Genomic DNA, 18,054 nt, shown 5'->3' with positions numbered 1-18,054 from the left:
AGAATCGTAGTGATTTGAAACTCGATGAAACGAAAAAGCGAGACGATAGAAGTGTCGCTGCCAGCTATTATTTATTAACTATTTTTTCCCGCCGCACCAAATTATGACTTGAATAATATGGATATCCTATCCGGATAGAGAGAATTTGGGATCACACACTCACAATCCAAGATGACTGCCGCGCATAATTTTGATTTCAACAATATGGATATCGTATCTGATGTTCTCTAAGGTGCAGAAAATGAATTTGGGATCATTTTTCAATGATATCGCTGTGCTAAATTATTTCTGGCGATACACGTATGCGTGGTGGTTACAATGATAACCCTAATTCCAAACAACTAAGAGGCATCTTTCGGAAATTGTAGTGCCACATGGAACTAAAATCGTTGAAATCAGGAAACTCTGTGCTAACGAACACGTCAACGTCAGTATTTTCATGTGTTCCGCTCCACTGCATAATATTAATATAACTGCTCTAATGAAAGTGACGGTTATGTTGTAGATAATTTAGAAGAGAATGGTGGCATAATGTCTCGTTTTCTAGATCATAACCAAGCTTGTGAATATATCACCTAGTCTTGCCATAAATAATGAAGCATCCGCGCCCGTCTACGCTGCCCCAGCTCACCAAAACTACCATTAAACTGGTGTAAAATAAAGTTGCCTATTTATTATAAATATACATGATATAAGATTTATAGTTTGTTTTTTCCTTTATTCCTATTCACCAGAAGCACCATGAAATTTTAAACATTATAAATGCCTATAAAACTTCACACGTTAGTTCCTTATGGCTAACATTTGATTGATAGAAAAAACATTGAAAAAAATATGTTCTTAAGGTTGAGTACTAACGCTGGGTATTTTATTTTGTGGGTATTGAATTAGACTGCTTATATGATTTTTACATCAAAATAGGTTATACCAATAGACCTGTGTATATACATGTTAGCACCGTAGTCAACTCTTGGCAAATGTTCTGAGCACGGTGGGAGAAATTACATGGGGTCTGCACCATTTCTTACTGTCAATGGGAAACCAAGTGTGGCGAACAGAGGAGAGGAATATTGAACAATTTAATTTAAAAACAAAACAAATTTCAGTCCACGGATCAGCCTAGCTATCCAGCGCGGAAATGCTGCCAGTATTCTTGGTACGCTTCCACGTAATGATAGTTTTAATTTTATGTAGTCATAATACTGTAAATATAGTTATAAAATTAGTTTTGTTTGAATATATGTCATATAAAACAAAACAATATCTACATTGATTTACTGAAAAAGATACAAAATCAGCATTGCTTTATTAAATACTCCTTGTTCTTTTTATGGTTACTCTTTATTATTAATGTACTAACACTATCTCTTTTTTTCCTTAAATCTTTAATTTAACAAATAAACGTTGTGTATTTGCATTGTGTAGAATTTCCTGTTTATATGCAGCTTTCGATGTGTTTCTATTGGTTGAATGCCATTGCCAAGATTTACTTCAGTCGCGGATTCAAATTCCACAACAGTCATAAATCTTAGTGCAGCAAAAAGTTTGATATATTCCCAGAAGTGAAGGAAATAAACCACTCATAAATTAAAATTGTGTTTCTAATAGGAAAGAAAATAAAAAAGAACTAAAAAAAATAAACTGACAAGGTGTATTTACATTATTTAATGTTTGGTTGACTGCCTATTTAGGCAGATTTGAAAATGATCCCAAATTAGTATTCTGCACCCTCGAGAACCTCAGATGCGAATTCCATATTGTTGTAATCATAATTTTGCGCAGCAGCCATCTTGGATTTCAAAAGTGATCCGAAATTCGTTCCATATCCATATTGTTGAAAACATAATTAGGCACCATGGCCACAATAATAGTTATATAAATAATAGCTGGCAGCGACACTTCTATCGTCTCGCTTTTTCGTTTCATCAAGATTCAAATCACAACGATTCTAAGGAAGTTTCACAAAGTTATGGTTTTGTGGTTTTTAGCTTTTTTTGTAAGCAAGTAACGCAAGTAAGTAAGTAGTAAATAAGAAAAATAAGACTATTATATAAATTAAAAACATCATTTATTTACAATAAATAGGCAGTCAACATCATTTCACATGGTTATCACAACAGTTTAGTGGTAGTATTGGTGGGCTGGGGCAGCGTAGACTGGGGCAGCCTTGTAGGCGACGGGCGCAGCGTAGACGGGAGCGGCCTTGTAGACGACGGGGGCGGCGGTGGGGGCGGTGTTGTGAACAACCGCGTTGAAGCCGCTGTGGTCGTCAGCGGAGTACTCCACGGTTCTGATGGAGCCGTCAGCCTCGTGGAAGGAGTAAGATCCCTTCACGACGTCACCGTCGCGGACTTCTTGTTGCTGCTTGTTGTCACCGGTGTGTCCGTCGGCGACTGAGTAGTTGTACTCGTACTTGGGGTAGGCCTGTAATGACAACGGGAACACTTATTAGAACCCTCCCGCCTCATATATTTATAACAGACACGAGTAACAAATGCGGGACACTCACGATCTCCTCTTGGTGGGCGACGACCTTAGCGATGGGTGCGGCGTAGTGGACTGGTGCGGCGTGGTAGGCCACTGGGGCTGGTGCTGAATGGTACACGGCGGGAGCAGAGTATGCCGGGGCGGCGAGGGCTAGCTTGGCGACGGGGGCTGCGAGAGCCACGTGAGCACCGGGCTGGTCATGACGCACGATGCTCTGGGAGGAGACTGCTGAAGCTGCGGAGTAGTGCGCCGGAGCTGGCAGGAGACCGGCTGATGATGCAGCGACCAGCGCGCAAAGAGTTACGATCTGCAAAAATTATGATGTTAATATTAATATCCTAATTTAGATACACTCGACTTAACGCTAATGCTTTGACTTTGCAAAAAAAAAACTTACTTTGGAAAACATTTTGATTGGTATTCTGTAGAGATCGGTTACTGAATGATTTCAATTTCTAGGTCCACGGTCTTATATACACGAGCAGACACTTCGTGGCCACTGTATGTAGTCGTCTTACCTTGCCCGAGGGAGATTTTGTCTAATCCGTCCAACCGTTCTCCGAACACTTTCATTGACACATTCCTAAAAGTGTAAGTTGTTGTCGACTTATAATAATAAATAATAAAGGTAACATACATGTTTATTTATTATTTGGCTATCTAAGAATATAGTCTATCTAACAGGTTTCTATTGCAATTAAACATTATATTTGTTGTAAATACTATTTTTTATATAAAAATTTTTGCTTGAATTTAGAAATAAACGCGTATTTTGATTTGGAGTTGCTTCTTGCGGTTGTCGCATATTTTTGTTCAGCATTCTCAATTTAGCGATGCTGTATGCGATAGGCTCCTTGGCAGAAAAATTAGCCATGTTGAATGAACGAGCAATGTTTAAATGTAAATGCGGTGATTTTACTACGTAATACGGTTGAATGTTATCAGTCTCCATCGCAGATAATGTTTTAACATATCTGAAACAAAATTGAATAGTATTAGTAATTTACATAAGATTATTATCTAATTTATTAATGTAAAAAATTAATAAGGCTAGTCAAAAGTCGTTTCTTATTTGATTAAATATTTAACTTTGACTTAATATAATAATAACTTAATATAGAATATATTATTAATATTCTATTATTTGTTTAAGGTAATCAAAAATATTTTTATATTCCAAAGATTTCGCTAAGTCGAAACGTCAACTCATGCTACGTGTAATAATCATAATAATTATTTTGTTAGCTTGCAGATTTTTTTATACTAAAAAGTGCAACTGCTGCACTGTAAAGCCCTGCTTATTTCAATACAGTGCCGCGCAGAATTCTCAACAGCAACTCATTTCTATACATCATAAGATGTTACGCCTGATTTAGCCCAGCAATTTTACTAGCTACGGTGCACTCTAAACTGAAACACATCTATAAAGTACTGCTTCTTGAACGAATTGTCGTATGGCAATATATTTAGAAAGACATTGAGTCGAGGAAAAAATCTCTTGTAATCTGGTTCATCATGACCTCTGGTATTGCTGATGTCCATAGCGTTTCCTTTTTTTCTATCATTTTAAATTTAAACAAAAGCTAATATCAGATATAAAACTAAGGATTATAAGACTATTTTACACACAGAAGAAGTCAGAAGTTTGTAGTTGATTTAATCTATACCTACAACTATTTTTTTCGTTGGTGCTCAAGCTTCCTGCGGTTCAATGATGTAATAGGGTTCTAGAAATTTTCAGAAGATTGAACTCAAAATTGTAAAAGGCGTCCCAATTTCGCTCGTCATTTTGAGACAAGATATAACATCTTATAGCCCAGTAATTTCACTAGTTACGGCGTTCTTCGAACACAATAATGCACATTACTGATTTACCATAGCAAAAGGCACCGTTGTGGGACACACCTAGCCGGTATCCTATGCAATAAAGCCAAGACGTTCCCCATAAATTACTGTAATAACATCAATCAAAATTATACAAATGATTTAAGTTTTGTTTAGTGTTAATTCCGCCAATATTTGTTTTTAAACAATTCGACACGTGTTTTGCCTCTGCACGAGGCATCCTCAGCACGAGTTGTCTCGCCAAAATCTGGCACGAGACTGTTTAAAAACAAATATTGGCGGAATTAACACTAAAGAAAACTTAAATCATTTGTATAATTATGGATTTCCGCAAAGTAACGCCTACTTCAATATTTTTTTTTATCAATAAAAATGTTATAAAACACTGAATTATTATTTACCGATTCTTATCTTCTTTAAATGGTGATTCAGATGGATAGATAATGGACTTTTCAAAATATACATTAGGGGCAGAGTTTTTGTGAAAATAATTTTCGTCAGTTGCTTTCACATCCTCTGCTGGTATTGTTTTTGAATATTTGTACTGATCCACCTAAAACATGCAAATTAATATCATAATTATAATTAAATCAATAAACAAATTCAAAATTATACCAACCATTTCATTATACTTTTTTATTGTTTCGTCATCATCCATATTTTGTTTTCCATATTGTAAATTATAAGCGCCGATGTTAGCCAAGCCAACATTAGGCTGATGAGCCATATTTTGATCGTTTTCTGTATTATGGGGTTCTTTATTTTCTTTTTTCATTTCATACGTCTCAGTATTATCTATTTGAAATGTCGAACGTGTGGTTTCAGTGTTAATATCGAAGCTATCAAGTGATTTCAACGGCAAGGGAGCATATTGTATGTTATTGATATGACGTTTTCTCATTGGATTTGCTTGAAATTTGCGGAGTTTATTTGAAAGAGGTGCACTGTGTCTGCTATACGTTTGAATAGATATTTTTTCTTCAGATTTAATAATATTTATAAAGCACCATATCAGGCATATTACCTATAATAATTGAAAGACATATTAATACTATTTAATTTTAAAATTTAGGTTTTTAAAATTTGGTCAATACCAGATCTCGGAATGGAATTTATTGTAACTCAAATTCAAATATGATTATTTATCATTTCATTTAAATTAAAATTTATGTTTGGGCTTAGAATTATACAAAAAAAATATTCATTATTATGATTTCTTGTTTGTTTGCTAAAGTACTCACCGATAATAGCATGGTAGAGATCCCAGACAAGCTGACAGACTAGACTTAATGTGGTTGGTATATTAAATTCTGATTATAATTAGCACGAGGCTCATAATTGAATACAAGTAACAGTATAGCTTCCCCTATTGTGTGTGGCAATGATTTGATGAGAACCGTTTCATCTTGTTTTCAATTCAGTAATGATATCACTCTATTGTTTGTGGTATTGTTTAATGTTCTATTATCATTAGATGTTGAGATGAATAATATCATAGTCGTAGTTTTTATAAGATCTATGGTATTTTTTATATGAGAAGTGGACTAACAAGCGTTTGCTTCATCTGATGTTAAGTGATCATTGCTGCACAAATTCTCCCGTACACAAAAGGGATCACAGGAGCGTCGCTGACCTGTAAGGTAAACGAGCATTTTTAAAGGTACCCAGGTCGTGTCGTTCTGGAAATACTGCGCAAACAAGTTCATTTCATGTCATAAATCTTATTATTCTAACTTAACCAAACTCGACTATAGCGACGCAAAACAGAGGGCTATGATTTCTGCTATGTCTGTTGGTATGTTTAAATATACATGTATATATATGAATCTGTTCCCTTATAAATGATCATTAACTGAAAAATTAACTATCTGCTGTTGAAAGAATATGTTATTTAATTTTACGTGAAAAATTCTACATAACAGTCTCTCGTCGAATTCAGCATAAGGATTGACAAATTCTTCGTTTACATTGTGACAGACCAGGTGAATGAAGAATGTGATCTTCAGTAACATAGTAGCCGTAATCACATTGTCGTTGTATTAAAAATATAATGTACTTAATGTAACAAACAATTGGTTAGGTAAGTATATATATATAATAAAAGGCATAAAAGGCATTTATTTTCTCAAAATTGATTCCCTTAGAATTCTTTTTGATGTCATTTCTTATACTACTAGATACTACTACCGCTTCGGAAACAAATGGCGCTCTGAGAGAGAAGAAGCGGCACAAGAAACTCTCCGAGCATTCTTTTTTTTGCGCACTTTTCAATAAAAATATACAATATTGTACAGTCTCTATTCTATCGCTATAAAATAATCACAATCTAGTCCCAGGCTGTCCGATCATTTAGATATTCAGCAGTGGAGTAATAGGATTTACGACAGAGCCATTTTTTTATAAAACATTTAAATTTATTTATAGATAATGCCTGAACAGTGGTTGGTACTTTATTGTAGAAGTGTATACATTTACCCTTAAAGCTATTATGTATCTTATGAAGCCTACTAGAATTAGTTACAAGCAATCCCTTATTTCTAGTGTTATAATAATGGAAATCACTATTAAGAGCAAAAAGGTGACGATTTTTGTGAACATATATTAAATTTTCATAAATGTACTGACAATGAACAGTCATAATATTTATTTCTTTAAATTTTTCTTTGAGAGACTGTCTATAACCAAGCTGATATATAGCACGAACAGCTCTCTTTTGCAGTAATATTAATATTTACGAATTTAAGCAGAATCTAAATCTAAAAACGTTAAATAATATGTATAATATGATAACTAAAATATGTTACTCAAAAAAGTCCCTCTAGGCAAGGTTCCGAAGATACTGGCAGGGGGAACACTGCTTTGAATAGCTAGAATAATTCTTTGTCCGACGTAACTGCAAGCTCTTTGGTCTCCTGTGATGTTGACTTACGTTTTTGCTATTTCCATGTTTTATTTATATTGGTAAGGTGCTCGTTAGTGTCACTTAAGAAGTTAACACCCTTATTTTACAGCTAGCATAATCTCATCCTTTCATTTTACCAATACGAAAAAGAAACATTCGAAAACTTTATTTTTTATAGGATTTATTCAAATTTGTACGCATGCCAGTACGCATAATAATTGCAACAAACCAATCAAACTTTTTTCTTGCGTTCCGCTAAAATTTATCCATGGGTGTGTCTCTATTATATTTGTAAAGATAACGGTATCTGAAACATTCACGATTAGCTTATCAAAACGGCCAGTGTTTTGATGAATGTAGACCATCGTATGACGAGTCATGCTGACGTCATTTCGTATCGCAAAGTCTGATTCATTGTAAGCATTTAGTAAATTTTGTTTGTTTTTGTAACAGGCTCGTTAGCTCAGCGGTTAGAGCGCCCATCTATGACCCTGATCTTAGAGGAGGTCGGGGGTTCAAATCCCTCACGAGCTGGAGTTATTTTTTCAGTTTTTTATAGGATCTACTTATTGGATATGACGGTGGTCATTCGAGTTCAAACAATTTACCAGTACGATACTTCATCATACAGGATTTTGATTTTTTGATGGACAGAAATGCGCCTTAGCTGGTAAAATTACTGGGCTACTGAGATATTAAAATATTATCAGAATTTTTGTTATTCAAGAATCCTGAGCGACACTGTATCGTAATGTTTGGGGCTTATCACTTAACAACAGGGGAACGTCATGTTCACCATGTAAAATAAAAATATATATAAGTTACATTATTATTATTTTGTAAATAAATATAAAAAAACATTTAAAATTACAAGCACATTAAAGGCAGAGTGGGCCCTCAAATGGCTTAGCAAGATATTGAATTGTATCAACATTTCTATATAAATCACCTTAAAATAAATTTGTATTTAAATTTAGGATATGATCTAGTGACTAACTTATGTGGAAATATGATGTCGTAGAATTTCCACGATAAAAAATCACAAAGTTGACTCTAAATCGTAACTTATAGCTGTCGGCATTATGAAAATACTCGGAATGTAACTTCGAAACTTTGCATAGTAACTAAATTAATTTAAAATCATTGGTTAAATTAATTAAAATAAAATGTTATTCAGATTGTTAAAAGAATAAGGAAGTCCTAGACCTATGGGTGTCGTAAGAGGTGACTAAGGTCATTAGCCGTGAAGCAGTAATTTTTTTTTATGTGTAAACATTATTGTGTTTCGGTCTGAACGGCACCCTAGCTAATGAAATTACTGGGCAAACGAGACTTAACATTTTATGTCTCAAGGTGACGAGCGCAACGCTCAGAATTTTTGGGTTTTTTAATAATTATACAAATGATTTGAGTTTTGTGCAGTGTTAATTCCGTCAATATTTGTCTTTAAACAATTCGACACGTGTTTCGCCTCTACATGAGGCATCCTCAGGACGTGTTGTCTTGCCAAAATCTGGCACGAGACTGCAAAGACTGCAGTTTCGTGTCATCATTTGTATAATTATGGATTTCCGCAAAGTAACGCCTACTTAAATTTTTTTTTTTAAATAATACTTAGCGGCACTGCGTTGCAATGCGCAGGGCGTCCCAATTACCTTTATTTTTTAATTCTTATTGTCATAAAAATAAAAATTCGTTTCTTTATCGTTGCCAATTAAAATTTTTAGTTGTTATGGAAAATAATGGGAACATTCAATATCGGTAATTAATAAAATGACTGCATACTAAATCACATGTTTTAAATAAATTTAAAACCTTATCCTCTTTGCTCTCAACGACTGTCGGGACAGTTAGTTCTTTAAAGTATTGTCTGTGATTAACGCGAGTATTCCACATTTAAAACACTTTTTAAACGATTAATACCCGTGTAATTATAACTGTTTTTATACATTAGTTTAACAACTTACAATTTAACGCGTTTTAATCCATTAAAAAGTGTTTTATTTAGTTCTATACAATTAGTTGCTTTTATTTGTATGTATATTTATGTACGTGATGTTTTTTGAGGCAAAAAACGGAACGCTTTTGGACATGTTTGTCTGTCTGTTCGTGTATGTCACAGCCAATTTTTTCCAAAACTATAAGAACTATACTGTTAAAACTTGGTAAGTAGATGTATACTGTGAACCGCATTAACATTTTCACACAAAAATAAAAAAAAACAAAAATAAATTTTGGGGGTTCCCCATACTTAGAATTGAAACTAAAAATTTTTTTTTCATACGTGTGGGACATTTATCGATAGGAGTTCAAAAATGATATTGACGTTTTTATTATCATTTTTTCTAAACTGAATAGTTTGCGCGAGAGACACTTCCAAAGTGGTAAAATGTGTCCCCCCCCCTGTAACTTCTAAAATAAGAGAATAATAAAACTAAAATAAATATATGAAGTACATTACCATGCAAACTTCCACCGAAAATTGGTTTGAACGAGATCTAGTCAGTTGTTTTTTTAATACGCTATAACAACAGGGATCATATTTTACAAATAATTCTTGATGTTATGAAATATTATTGACAATTTCATAAAAAATCAGTATTCTATTTATTATGTACAGAACAACATCTATCGGGTCCGTTATTATCTTTATACACAAATAAAATTTGAAAAATAATATTTTATGAACGATGCGGGATTCGAACCCACAACCTGAGAGTTGAACTAAGCAAAAAGAATTTAGTTAGTGCACCGGCACGGAACGCCGGAGGTCGTGGGTTCGAATCCCGCATCGTTCATAAAATTTTGTTTTTCAAATTTTATTTGTGTATTAATCCTAGAAGTGAACTTACTAGAACTTTTAAGAAAACATAACATATTATTATCTTTATAATTTAAATCGATAACATCTAGTTAGATAAGTTATTAGAAACTTAGCCAATTGAAATAATGACTGCACTAGAAAACGTGACGCTCAGCACAACTTATCGAAACAGAATCTGAACGCCAAAATTAATCCTGCCGTCCCTGACCTTAAAACTAGGTCGTTATTTTATGCTACGCCCAAACAGGTAACGCAACATTATAAATTACTTTCGTTTTTAACGTGTGACTAATTACGTGAGGGATTAATTGCATTATTAATTTAGAGTTTTTGTTTTATGATAATGAGTAATAATTGCGTGTCGGGTACACTGTATAATATAATATAATATTGACACACTTTTTACACAAATTATCTTGCCCCAAGTTAAGCATATATAGCCTGTGTTATGGGTTGCAAGACAACGATATATTTAATACAATATACTTACTTAAACATACATAAATTCATATAAACATACATAAATACATTTAAACATCCATGACTCGGAAACACACATCGATATTCATGATATAAATGCTTGCACCTACCGGGATTCGAACCCGGGACCTCTAGCTTAGTAGGTAGTATCGCTATACCACTCGGCTATACAGGTCGTCGGGTAGGTAGTTAAGTAACGCGGTCCATAAGATTTATTTATTTATTTTTATTTATTTATTAGGAAGCCAACGTGCATACAACTATTCTATGTATACCTGTATAGCCGAGTTTTTAGCGATTCTACCTACTAAGCTAGAGGTCCCGGGTTCGAACCCCGGTAGGTGCAAGCATTTATATGATGAATATGGATGTTTGTTTCCGAGTCATGGATGTTTAAATGTATTTATGTATGTTTATATGAATTTACGTATGTTTAAGTAAGTATATTGTATTAAATATATCGTTGTCTTGTAACCCATAACACAGGCTATATATGCTTAACTTTGGGGCAAGATATTTTGTGTATAAAATGTGTCAATATTATTATTATTATCTATGGACATTTAAAAAAAAATTATAATGTTGAATACTCCACTTATAGGCTAACTCGACATGCTTATAAGGTATAATATGCGTTCTTTATTTACAACTAAAAGCTAAATAATTTTGAAAAATTTAACAATATAAAGCCACAAGCAATAGTCTGATAAAAAAAATAATTAGTTAAAAATATATTTATTGTATTCTTCTTTTTGTATTTACTGTGTAATTGGCACCTCAATAATTCAGCTAAAGTCACGTTAACATCACACATCGGTGTTAATCGGTAATCATCGGTGCCAAGATTGTAAAAAGTTTTATTTTCTTATTAGCTGAAATAACTATAGATGCTTTGAGATTAAAATGGATAAACACAGATAAAATTAGTTACTTTAAAATATTTTGTTTAATACATTTATATAAAATACTAGCTGACCCGACAGACGTTGTTCTGTTCATAATAAAAGAAAAACTCTTGCGGATGGAATTTTGGAAAATCCTTACTTAGCTGACCTCTACTCATTGAAAAGAATATTCCTACCAAATTTCAAGTCTTTAGCTCTAGTGGTTCCAGAGATATCATGATGAGTGACTATATACATGGAAATCTCTTATATGTATATAGATTGAACATGGGAAATGGATTGTCTTGATTCAGACCACAAACTTTCAAGGATTGGCCTTAAGATTTTAATGGTCAGGGCGAATGCGAGACGGATCGGAAATTAAAGATTTGCGGGCTAACTCGACATGCAAAATGTTCATTAAGTAGTTGCTGCAGATCTGAAGAATTGCTATTATCATTGCTGTATTGATCTCTTGACATCCATTAAGTTATTTGTCCATGTTTCCCATGAAGTATAATTGTAAAATTTTAAGCTGTGCATCTTCGAGAGATTGCAGTGATCCAATACGATGGTGAATCTGTCCTTATATCTACAATATCAAAAGCAAAACCCGTATTACTGATTTATAAACACTTTTTTTAGAATTAGCATACACAATACATAGGAATAAGTATAGTAGGTATGTTATTCTTCTACTGTATTGTGTGTAAGTATGTAAATAAATAATTACATTGAATGTCGGATTAAATCCTCGTTCTTAGATGTCTGCCCCAAATGAGGTCATTTGGAAAAAAAATTGTATTTTTGAGTGTTTTCTAGAAAATGGCAGCACAATTCTTGCGTTTCCCCGCAGAATACTCGCAAATAACGTCCTTCGGCCCAATGCAAACGCTAGTATGCAAGCAGTACTACAGTACAGTATAAGTACTGCAATCGTATCGAAACGCTGCTCGATTTAAATCAGTACTTCATAAATTTCTTCTTGTGCGTCGAAAATTATCTATAAGTTGTTGATCTGTGAGGTTTAACAGGACGATTTCATATTGCCAGCCGATCCGTTTTACGGGCTGCTACGGTTTGCTCTTGTGATTCATAGCACGACGTCGATCCACACTAACGCGGTTCTTTTCCTCAGTCCTTTCATTCGCAATGTTTCGAATCCTAGTTGCATTACATCTTTGTCAGGAATTATTTGATCGTCTTAGTCGTGACATTGTTAATGATAATATCGGCACCATAAGCTAATATTCATTCGCTCACTCGAAACAAACACACCAACCAGTCATCTGTAGCAGTCGATTTAAAAATTCTTTTTTGTATTATCTATGATATTTTGGTAATTATTATATTACTAATTAGTAACTTTGAAATATGTTTTAGTTATAAGAAATTACTACATTCATTAGTAATAATCGAAATGTAATCTGTAGGTAAATCTAAAAAAATCATAAAAAATGCATGGCATACTTTATACGAAATTTGTTCAAATTACGCATTATCTATTGTTAATGTTATCTAACAAAGCGCTAGGCTGTTTAAAAACAAAAGCGATTTTTATAAACAAGCCCAAACACTTCAAAAGCAATAAATTATTATGTAATCCGAGCCCGTTGCGTCATGCGGTGACCTTAGCGTCGGTAGACATGAATTCCTCGTGCGCCACGCGCGGTGTGGCAGCTTGGCAACCCAGCTGATAAAATAGTACAAGGAAGACTTCATTAAATGGCACCTAAAGAAAAAATGGTCCACATTTCCCTCATCTAGTCTACAGTCATACAGAGATTGGTCTCTAATTATAAGTTTTGCTAGAAATACGGCGAGGAGCAAAAGTAATAAATATTTTATTATCTGATTATTGTTACGTTGACAACGTGGCTTGTCAATGTTGTAGTTTTTTATCCGGCTGATCTTCTGTTCACAAATAATATTATATTCATACCTCTCCGTTAAATAGGTGTATTATAAATAAAAGTATGAAATAAAAATAAAAAAACTTTTATTTTCTTTCTTCTATTCTTATAAAATATTTAAAATTAACTTAGATATTAAATGAACTATATTAAATATTAATTCGTATTAAATTAACTATAATAAATAAATTAAGTAGTAGTTGTCTCTACAGCTAAGGTCTACCCTAAACCTTTCCAATACGCTCTATATTTGGTTCTTCTCCTCCAGTCTGGTCCAACTCTTGGAGGAAAAATATCACTCCATCTTCTCTTTTTTCTCCCTCTTAATATAATTATATATAATAATACGATAACTAGAGTCTAAAGTTTCATTTGTAGGAACGGAACTAGTTAACGTGAAATTGTGACGGACAAACAAACACTATAACATTAATTGCATCATCAACAAATCTATATTATGCAACTATAAAATAATTTGGATGCGTCATATTCATCAACATTTCGCGGTCAATGTCTCATCTTCATTTAAGATGAGTCGTTAACCTTTCTAAAATTTATTATTTATAATATTAAGATCTCAGTCTCACCTTTGAACTGCAACGCAGCGATCTTGCAGCAACATTTAATGTATTAATAATAATGTTTCGGAAAATATGCATTATTTTGTGTAATTGTAGCATTTTTTTATGACAATTAGGGACGACATGCAGGACGTTCAGCTGATGGTTATTGATACCCAGTGGCGATCAGGATTCTTGAAAAACTCAAAAATTCTGAGTAGCACTAAAATTGCGCCCTTCAGACCTAAACATAGTAGTGCTTACACATTACTGCTTCACGGCAGAAAAATGCGACGTTGTGGTACCCATAATCTAGCCGGTATCCTGTGATGGCTTGTAACTCAATTTAGTAAATAGTAAGCTTCATAAGATAAATTCCCAGTCGCTGTTCAAGCATAATCTATAAATAAATGTTTAATTTAAAAATGGCTGTGTAGTAAACCTTACTACTTGGACTAGATTATTTTATAGCAGTAACAATGACAGTACAATATTCTATATTTTACTTTATTAAAAAGAACGCAAAAAAGCGCCATTTGTTTGAGCCGAGATCAAAAAGAATTCTAAAGGAACCAAAGATCGATCACCTGCATCGATTTATTGTGAGTCTTCAGCTATCACGGGGATTTTCCGAAGAGCTGTTTAACCTGATTCCGACGCAGGACAGCACGACAGGCCCAAATTAGGATATCATTCCCAGCATTTGGAGATGTGGCGTTCTTCCAAAGTGCGGTTTTTGAAGGAACTTCTTCCTCGTATAAGCTGTGGAATGAGCTTCCTTGTGCGGTGTTTCCGGGAAGAAAATAAATGAGTTTTATTGTGTTAGGTTATATTTATGAGACTCGACAACGAATAGGTTGTCCCATAAATGGTAAGTGGCCTTCATGGCAAATCTCAGGGTAACTAGTTAGAATTATTTAAGTATTTAAACATTTGTAGTATGATGAATATTCGAATGTTTATGTCCGAGTTCTTACATCGGAAGAAACATTATATTTAATATATAGATGTCTTTTTTTATGAAATAAGGGACAAGACGAGCAGGACGTTCAGCTGATGGTAATTGATACGCCCTGCCCATTACAATGCAGTGCCGTTCAGGGTTCTTGAGAAACTCCAAAAATTCTGAATGGCACTACCACTGCGCTCGTTACCTTGAGACATACGATGTTAAGTCTCATTTGCCCAGTAATTTCACTAGCTACGGCGCCCTACAGACCGAAATACAGTAATGCTTGTACATTACTGCTTCACGGCAGATATAGGCGCCGTTGTGGTACCCATAATCTAGCCGGCAATGTCTTACGCTCGTGTAGGATACGCTTAATCTATGTAAAAGTGCGAAGAAGTTACAGCTACGGGGTTCCATGCCTAATCAATTTTTACTATGAAACAGTAAAATACTTTTAAATTGTTTAAATATTTACTTTCACATTTTTCACTCCAAAACCCGTATTTGCTTCGTACAATGAAACAGTATCAGTAGAGGCAAGGTGAACAGGTTAGGTCATTACATTTCTTAAAAATTGAATCACTATATATACGAGTCCTTGCAGTAATAAAGTATCAGTAGGTCAATTAAATTGAAACAAAATGTACTCTAAGGTAAGTATATTAAACTATTGGAAATGAAATATTATATTATTTAGTATGTAATTCCGACTAACAGTATAACTCAATTATTCTTTTTCCCTTACAGTTATTTGCTTTAAGCGCCTTATTGGCGGTTGCATCCGCTGGACTTGTCCCCGCTGCTCACTACAGCCCAGCTTCTGCCGTCTCCTCCCAGAGCATTATTCGTCATGAGCAGCCCATCGCAGTAGCTGCACCAGTCGCCTACCACTCAGCCCCCGTCGCCTACCAAGCCGCCCCCATCTCCTACCAAGCCGCCCCCATCTCCTACCAAGCCGGCCCCGCCCGCTACTCGTCCGCCGCCGTCTCCTCCCAGAACATCGTCCGCCACGCCCAGCCCCTCGCCGCTGCTGTAGCGTACCGCGCAGCACCCATCGCCTCTGTATCATACGGCGCCCCCGCCCGCTACTCCTCTGCCGGCGCTGTCTCCTCTCAGAACATCGTTCGTCACGGCAGCTCAGCCGCAGTGCTCGCCGCGCCCGTCCACTACGCCGCCCCCGCGCCGGTCGCCATCGCTCACGCCGCCCCCGCCCAGGTCCACACCGTCGTCGAGGAGTACGATGTGAGTAGCGGCCCCGTGTGACGTCATCACTCTTGTATCGACCGGCTTCTCTATTGACCCGAGTGTATTGCATATGTTTCAGGCGCACCCCAAGTACGACTTCGCCTACTCCGTAGCGGACGGCCACTCCGGTGACAACAAGTCTCAGCACGAGAGCCGCGACGGCGACGTCGTGCACGGAGAGTACTCGCTGCTGGAGGCTGACGGTTCCGTGCGCACAGTCCAGTACACCGCTGACCCGCACAACGGATTCAACGCCGTCGTCAGCAACTCCGCTCCCGCTCATCAAGCCGCTCCCGCTCACGGCCCCATCTATGCTGCTAGTCATTAATTGTAAATAAACTCTAGTCAAGAATTGTTATGTAAAATAGTGATTTTGAAATTATAGCGATATCACAAATAAGATATTTTATTAAGAACCCTCTTTCTTTTTAAATATTGATATTTCTTAATGGTCGTAATTGATTTAACCATGTGAACATATTGATATTAATATTAATTGAACGTTACTCATAATAATTGCCAATTGATAACATCAAAGACCTTTTCACAATCTTGTCCTAGTTTGGGGTTCATTTTTTATTGTGCATTCTGTAATGTGTTGTGATGTGTAATGGTTAAAATATAAGTAAATGTCGTCTGCGCTGTTGAACTGTTGAGTCTCACCACGGAGACCCCGGTTCGATCCTCGTCCGCCACGTACCAACGTATTTTCGGTTTTCGAACTCATATTTTCGTATATTCAACGCTTAAAAGGTCGGACACGCTCTTGTGATTCCTCTGGTGTTACTAGATAGTATGAGCTGTGGTGATCACTTAACATCAGGTGACCTTCTTATCCGTATATAAGAACTCACTGTTTTTTGATGGGCCGTAAAGTCAAAGAATAATATTTCAAATCAAATTTGAATATTGACGCGGATGAGAAGATAATCGAGTAACGAGTCAGATCAGAGAAGCGATTAGCAGCCGTTCCCAATATTCAGTCTATCTCCGGTTGTGGCCTACTTGAGATAAAGATCGTAACCATCGTTGACTTTTCTGTCCCAATCGACGGTAACTCACCTTATCCGTACACGTTGTCTGTCAATGGGACGACGTATAGCTTACCAGCGATAGAGGCTTGTAGGGAAATTGCAATTCACGCGTCCCAATGTAAGGCGATTAGAATGACTTATCGGGTATATTACGAAAGCTTCAGATTATAGACAGCTAATTACTAACAGTAGAAGGTAGTAATTTATCTCTATCTGTAGATAGTATATTGGGAACGGCCGAAACACATCTGTAAAACTAGCACAAATGTACATTTTAAATTTAGTCTCGCCGTAATGAGGAGAGTGTTTTGTTCTGTCTGTTACGCTAGTATATTAGTATAAGTAATATAAGTATGTTTTACGTGAATATATGAACGTATCGATCGATATTTTCAACAAAATTGCCTATTTTGGAGAATACTGCTGACAATTTGGCAAATGTACTGACGCCATGGTTCATATTGTGTTTGGACTCCTTCATTCTTTTACCCACCCGGCACCGCTTCACTCTGTTATATGGTGATTTATTTGTTTCACTTTCTTGCTTTTGAGAAGCACTTTTCCACCATATATTGTTTTGATTTGGAAGTTGGACGAGTAAAAATTAAAAAGTTGTTGTTCATTTTTTTTAAATACAATAACCCTTTTTTTCTCCGTTACTTAATTATACTTATCGGCAGATCTCGGCGATAGCTCACGAAGGACACACTAGGAGCATCTTACCTTCTTCAGTTCAAAAGATATTATATTAAACGGAAATCATGTGTCGCAGCGAAAATGCTTTAAAGTGGAATTGTTTCTCCCGCAGCCAGGCGCGACTTTTAATAATCCTCACTTTCCTCATTTTTTAGCTCTCGAGCTGTGTAATTAATTAAGGATGTGGATTCTTTCTTTATTTATAAGTAATTAATTGTATTATTTATTAGTT

The 18,054-nt window shown here is 35.4% G+C and overlaps 2 protein-coding genes across 3 annotated transcripts in view; one reads left to right on the top strand and one right to left on the bottom strand.

Moving 5' to 3' along the window:
• Positions 1-2,046: 2,046 nt before the first annotated feature.
• Positions 2,047-2,934, bottom strand: LOC126968239 (cuticle protein 8-like). Its single transcript, XM_050813121.1, has 3 exons — positions 2,885-2,934; positions 2,510-2,794; positions 2,047-2,424 (listed from the first exon to the last, which is right to left on the bottom strand). Exons 1-3 carry the CDS (start codon positions 2,894-2,896, stop codon positions 2,122-2,124), a joined length of 600 nt encoding a protein of 199 aa, XP_050669078.1. The 5' UTR covers positions 2,897-2,934; the 3' UTR covers positions 2,047-2,121.
• Positions 2,935-15,453: 12,519 nt separating this feature from the next.
• The window catches only part of LOC126968232 (cuticle protein 21-like), a 12,318-nt gene continuing 9,717 nt past the window's right edge, over positions 15,454-18,054 (top strand). Inside the window, exons 1-3 of one of the 2 annotated variants that reach the window (XM_050813109.1) lie at positions 15,454-15,500; positions 15,595-16,089; positions 16,172-16,492. In XM_050813109.1, coding sequence (XP_050669066.1) covers positions 15,489-15,500; positions 15,595-16,089; positions 16,172-16,420 — 756 coding nt within the window. In that variant the 5' untranslated portion in view covers positions 15,454-15,488 and the 3' untranslated portion in view covers positions 16,421-16,492. Of the gene's footprint in view, positions 15,501-15,594; positions 16,090-16,171; positions 16,493-18,054 lie in introns of those variants that run through there. The other variant, XM_050813110.1, reaches the window with a different exon arrangement.

This window comes from Leptidea sinapis, chromosome 15, assembly GCF_905404315.1.
Source record: "Leptidea sinapis chromosome 15, ilLepSina1.1, whole genome shotgun sequence".
In the NCBI taxonomy this organism is placed as follows: domain Eukaryota; kingdom Metazoa; phylum Arthropoda; class Insecta; order Lepidoptera; family Pieridae; genus Leptidea; species Leptidea sinapis.
The sequence above is the reverse complement of the archived record's forward strand: the minus strand, read 5'-3'. Positions and strand labels throughout refer to the sequence as shown.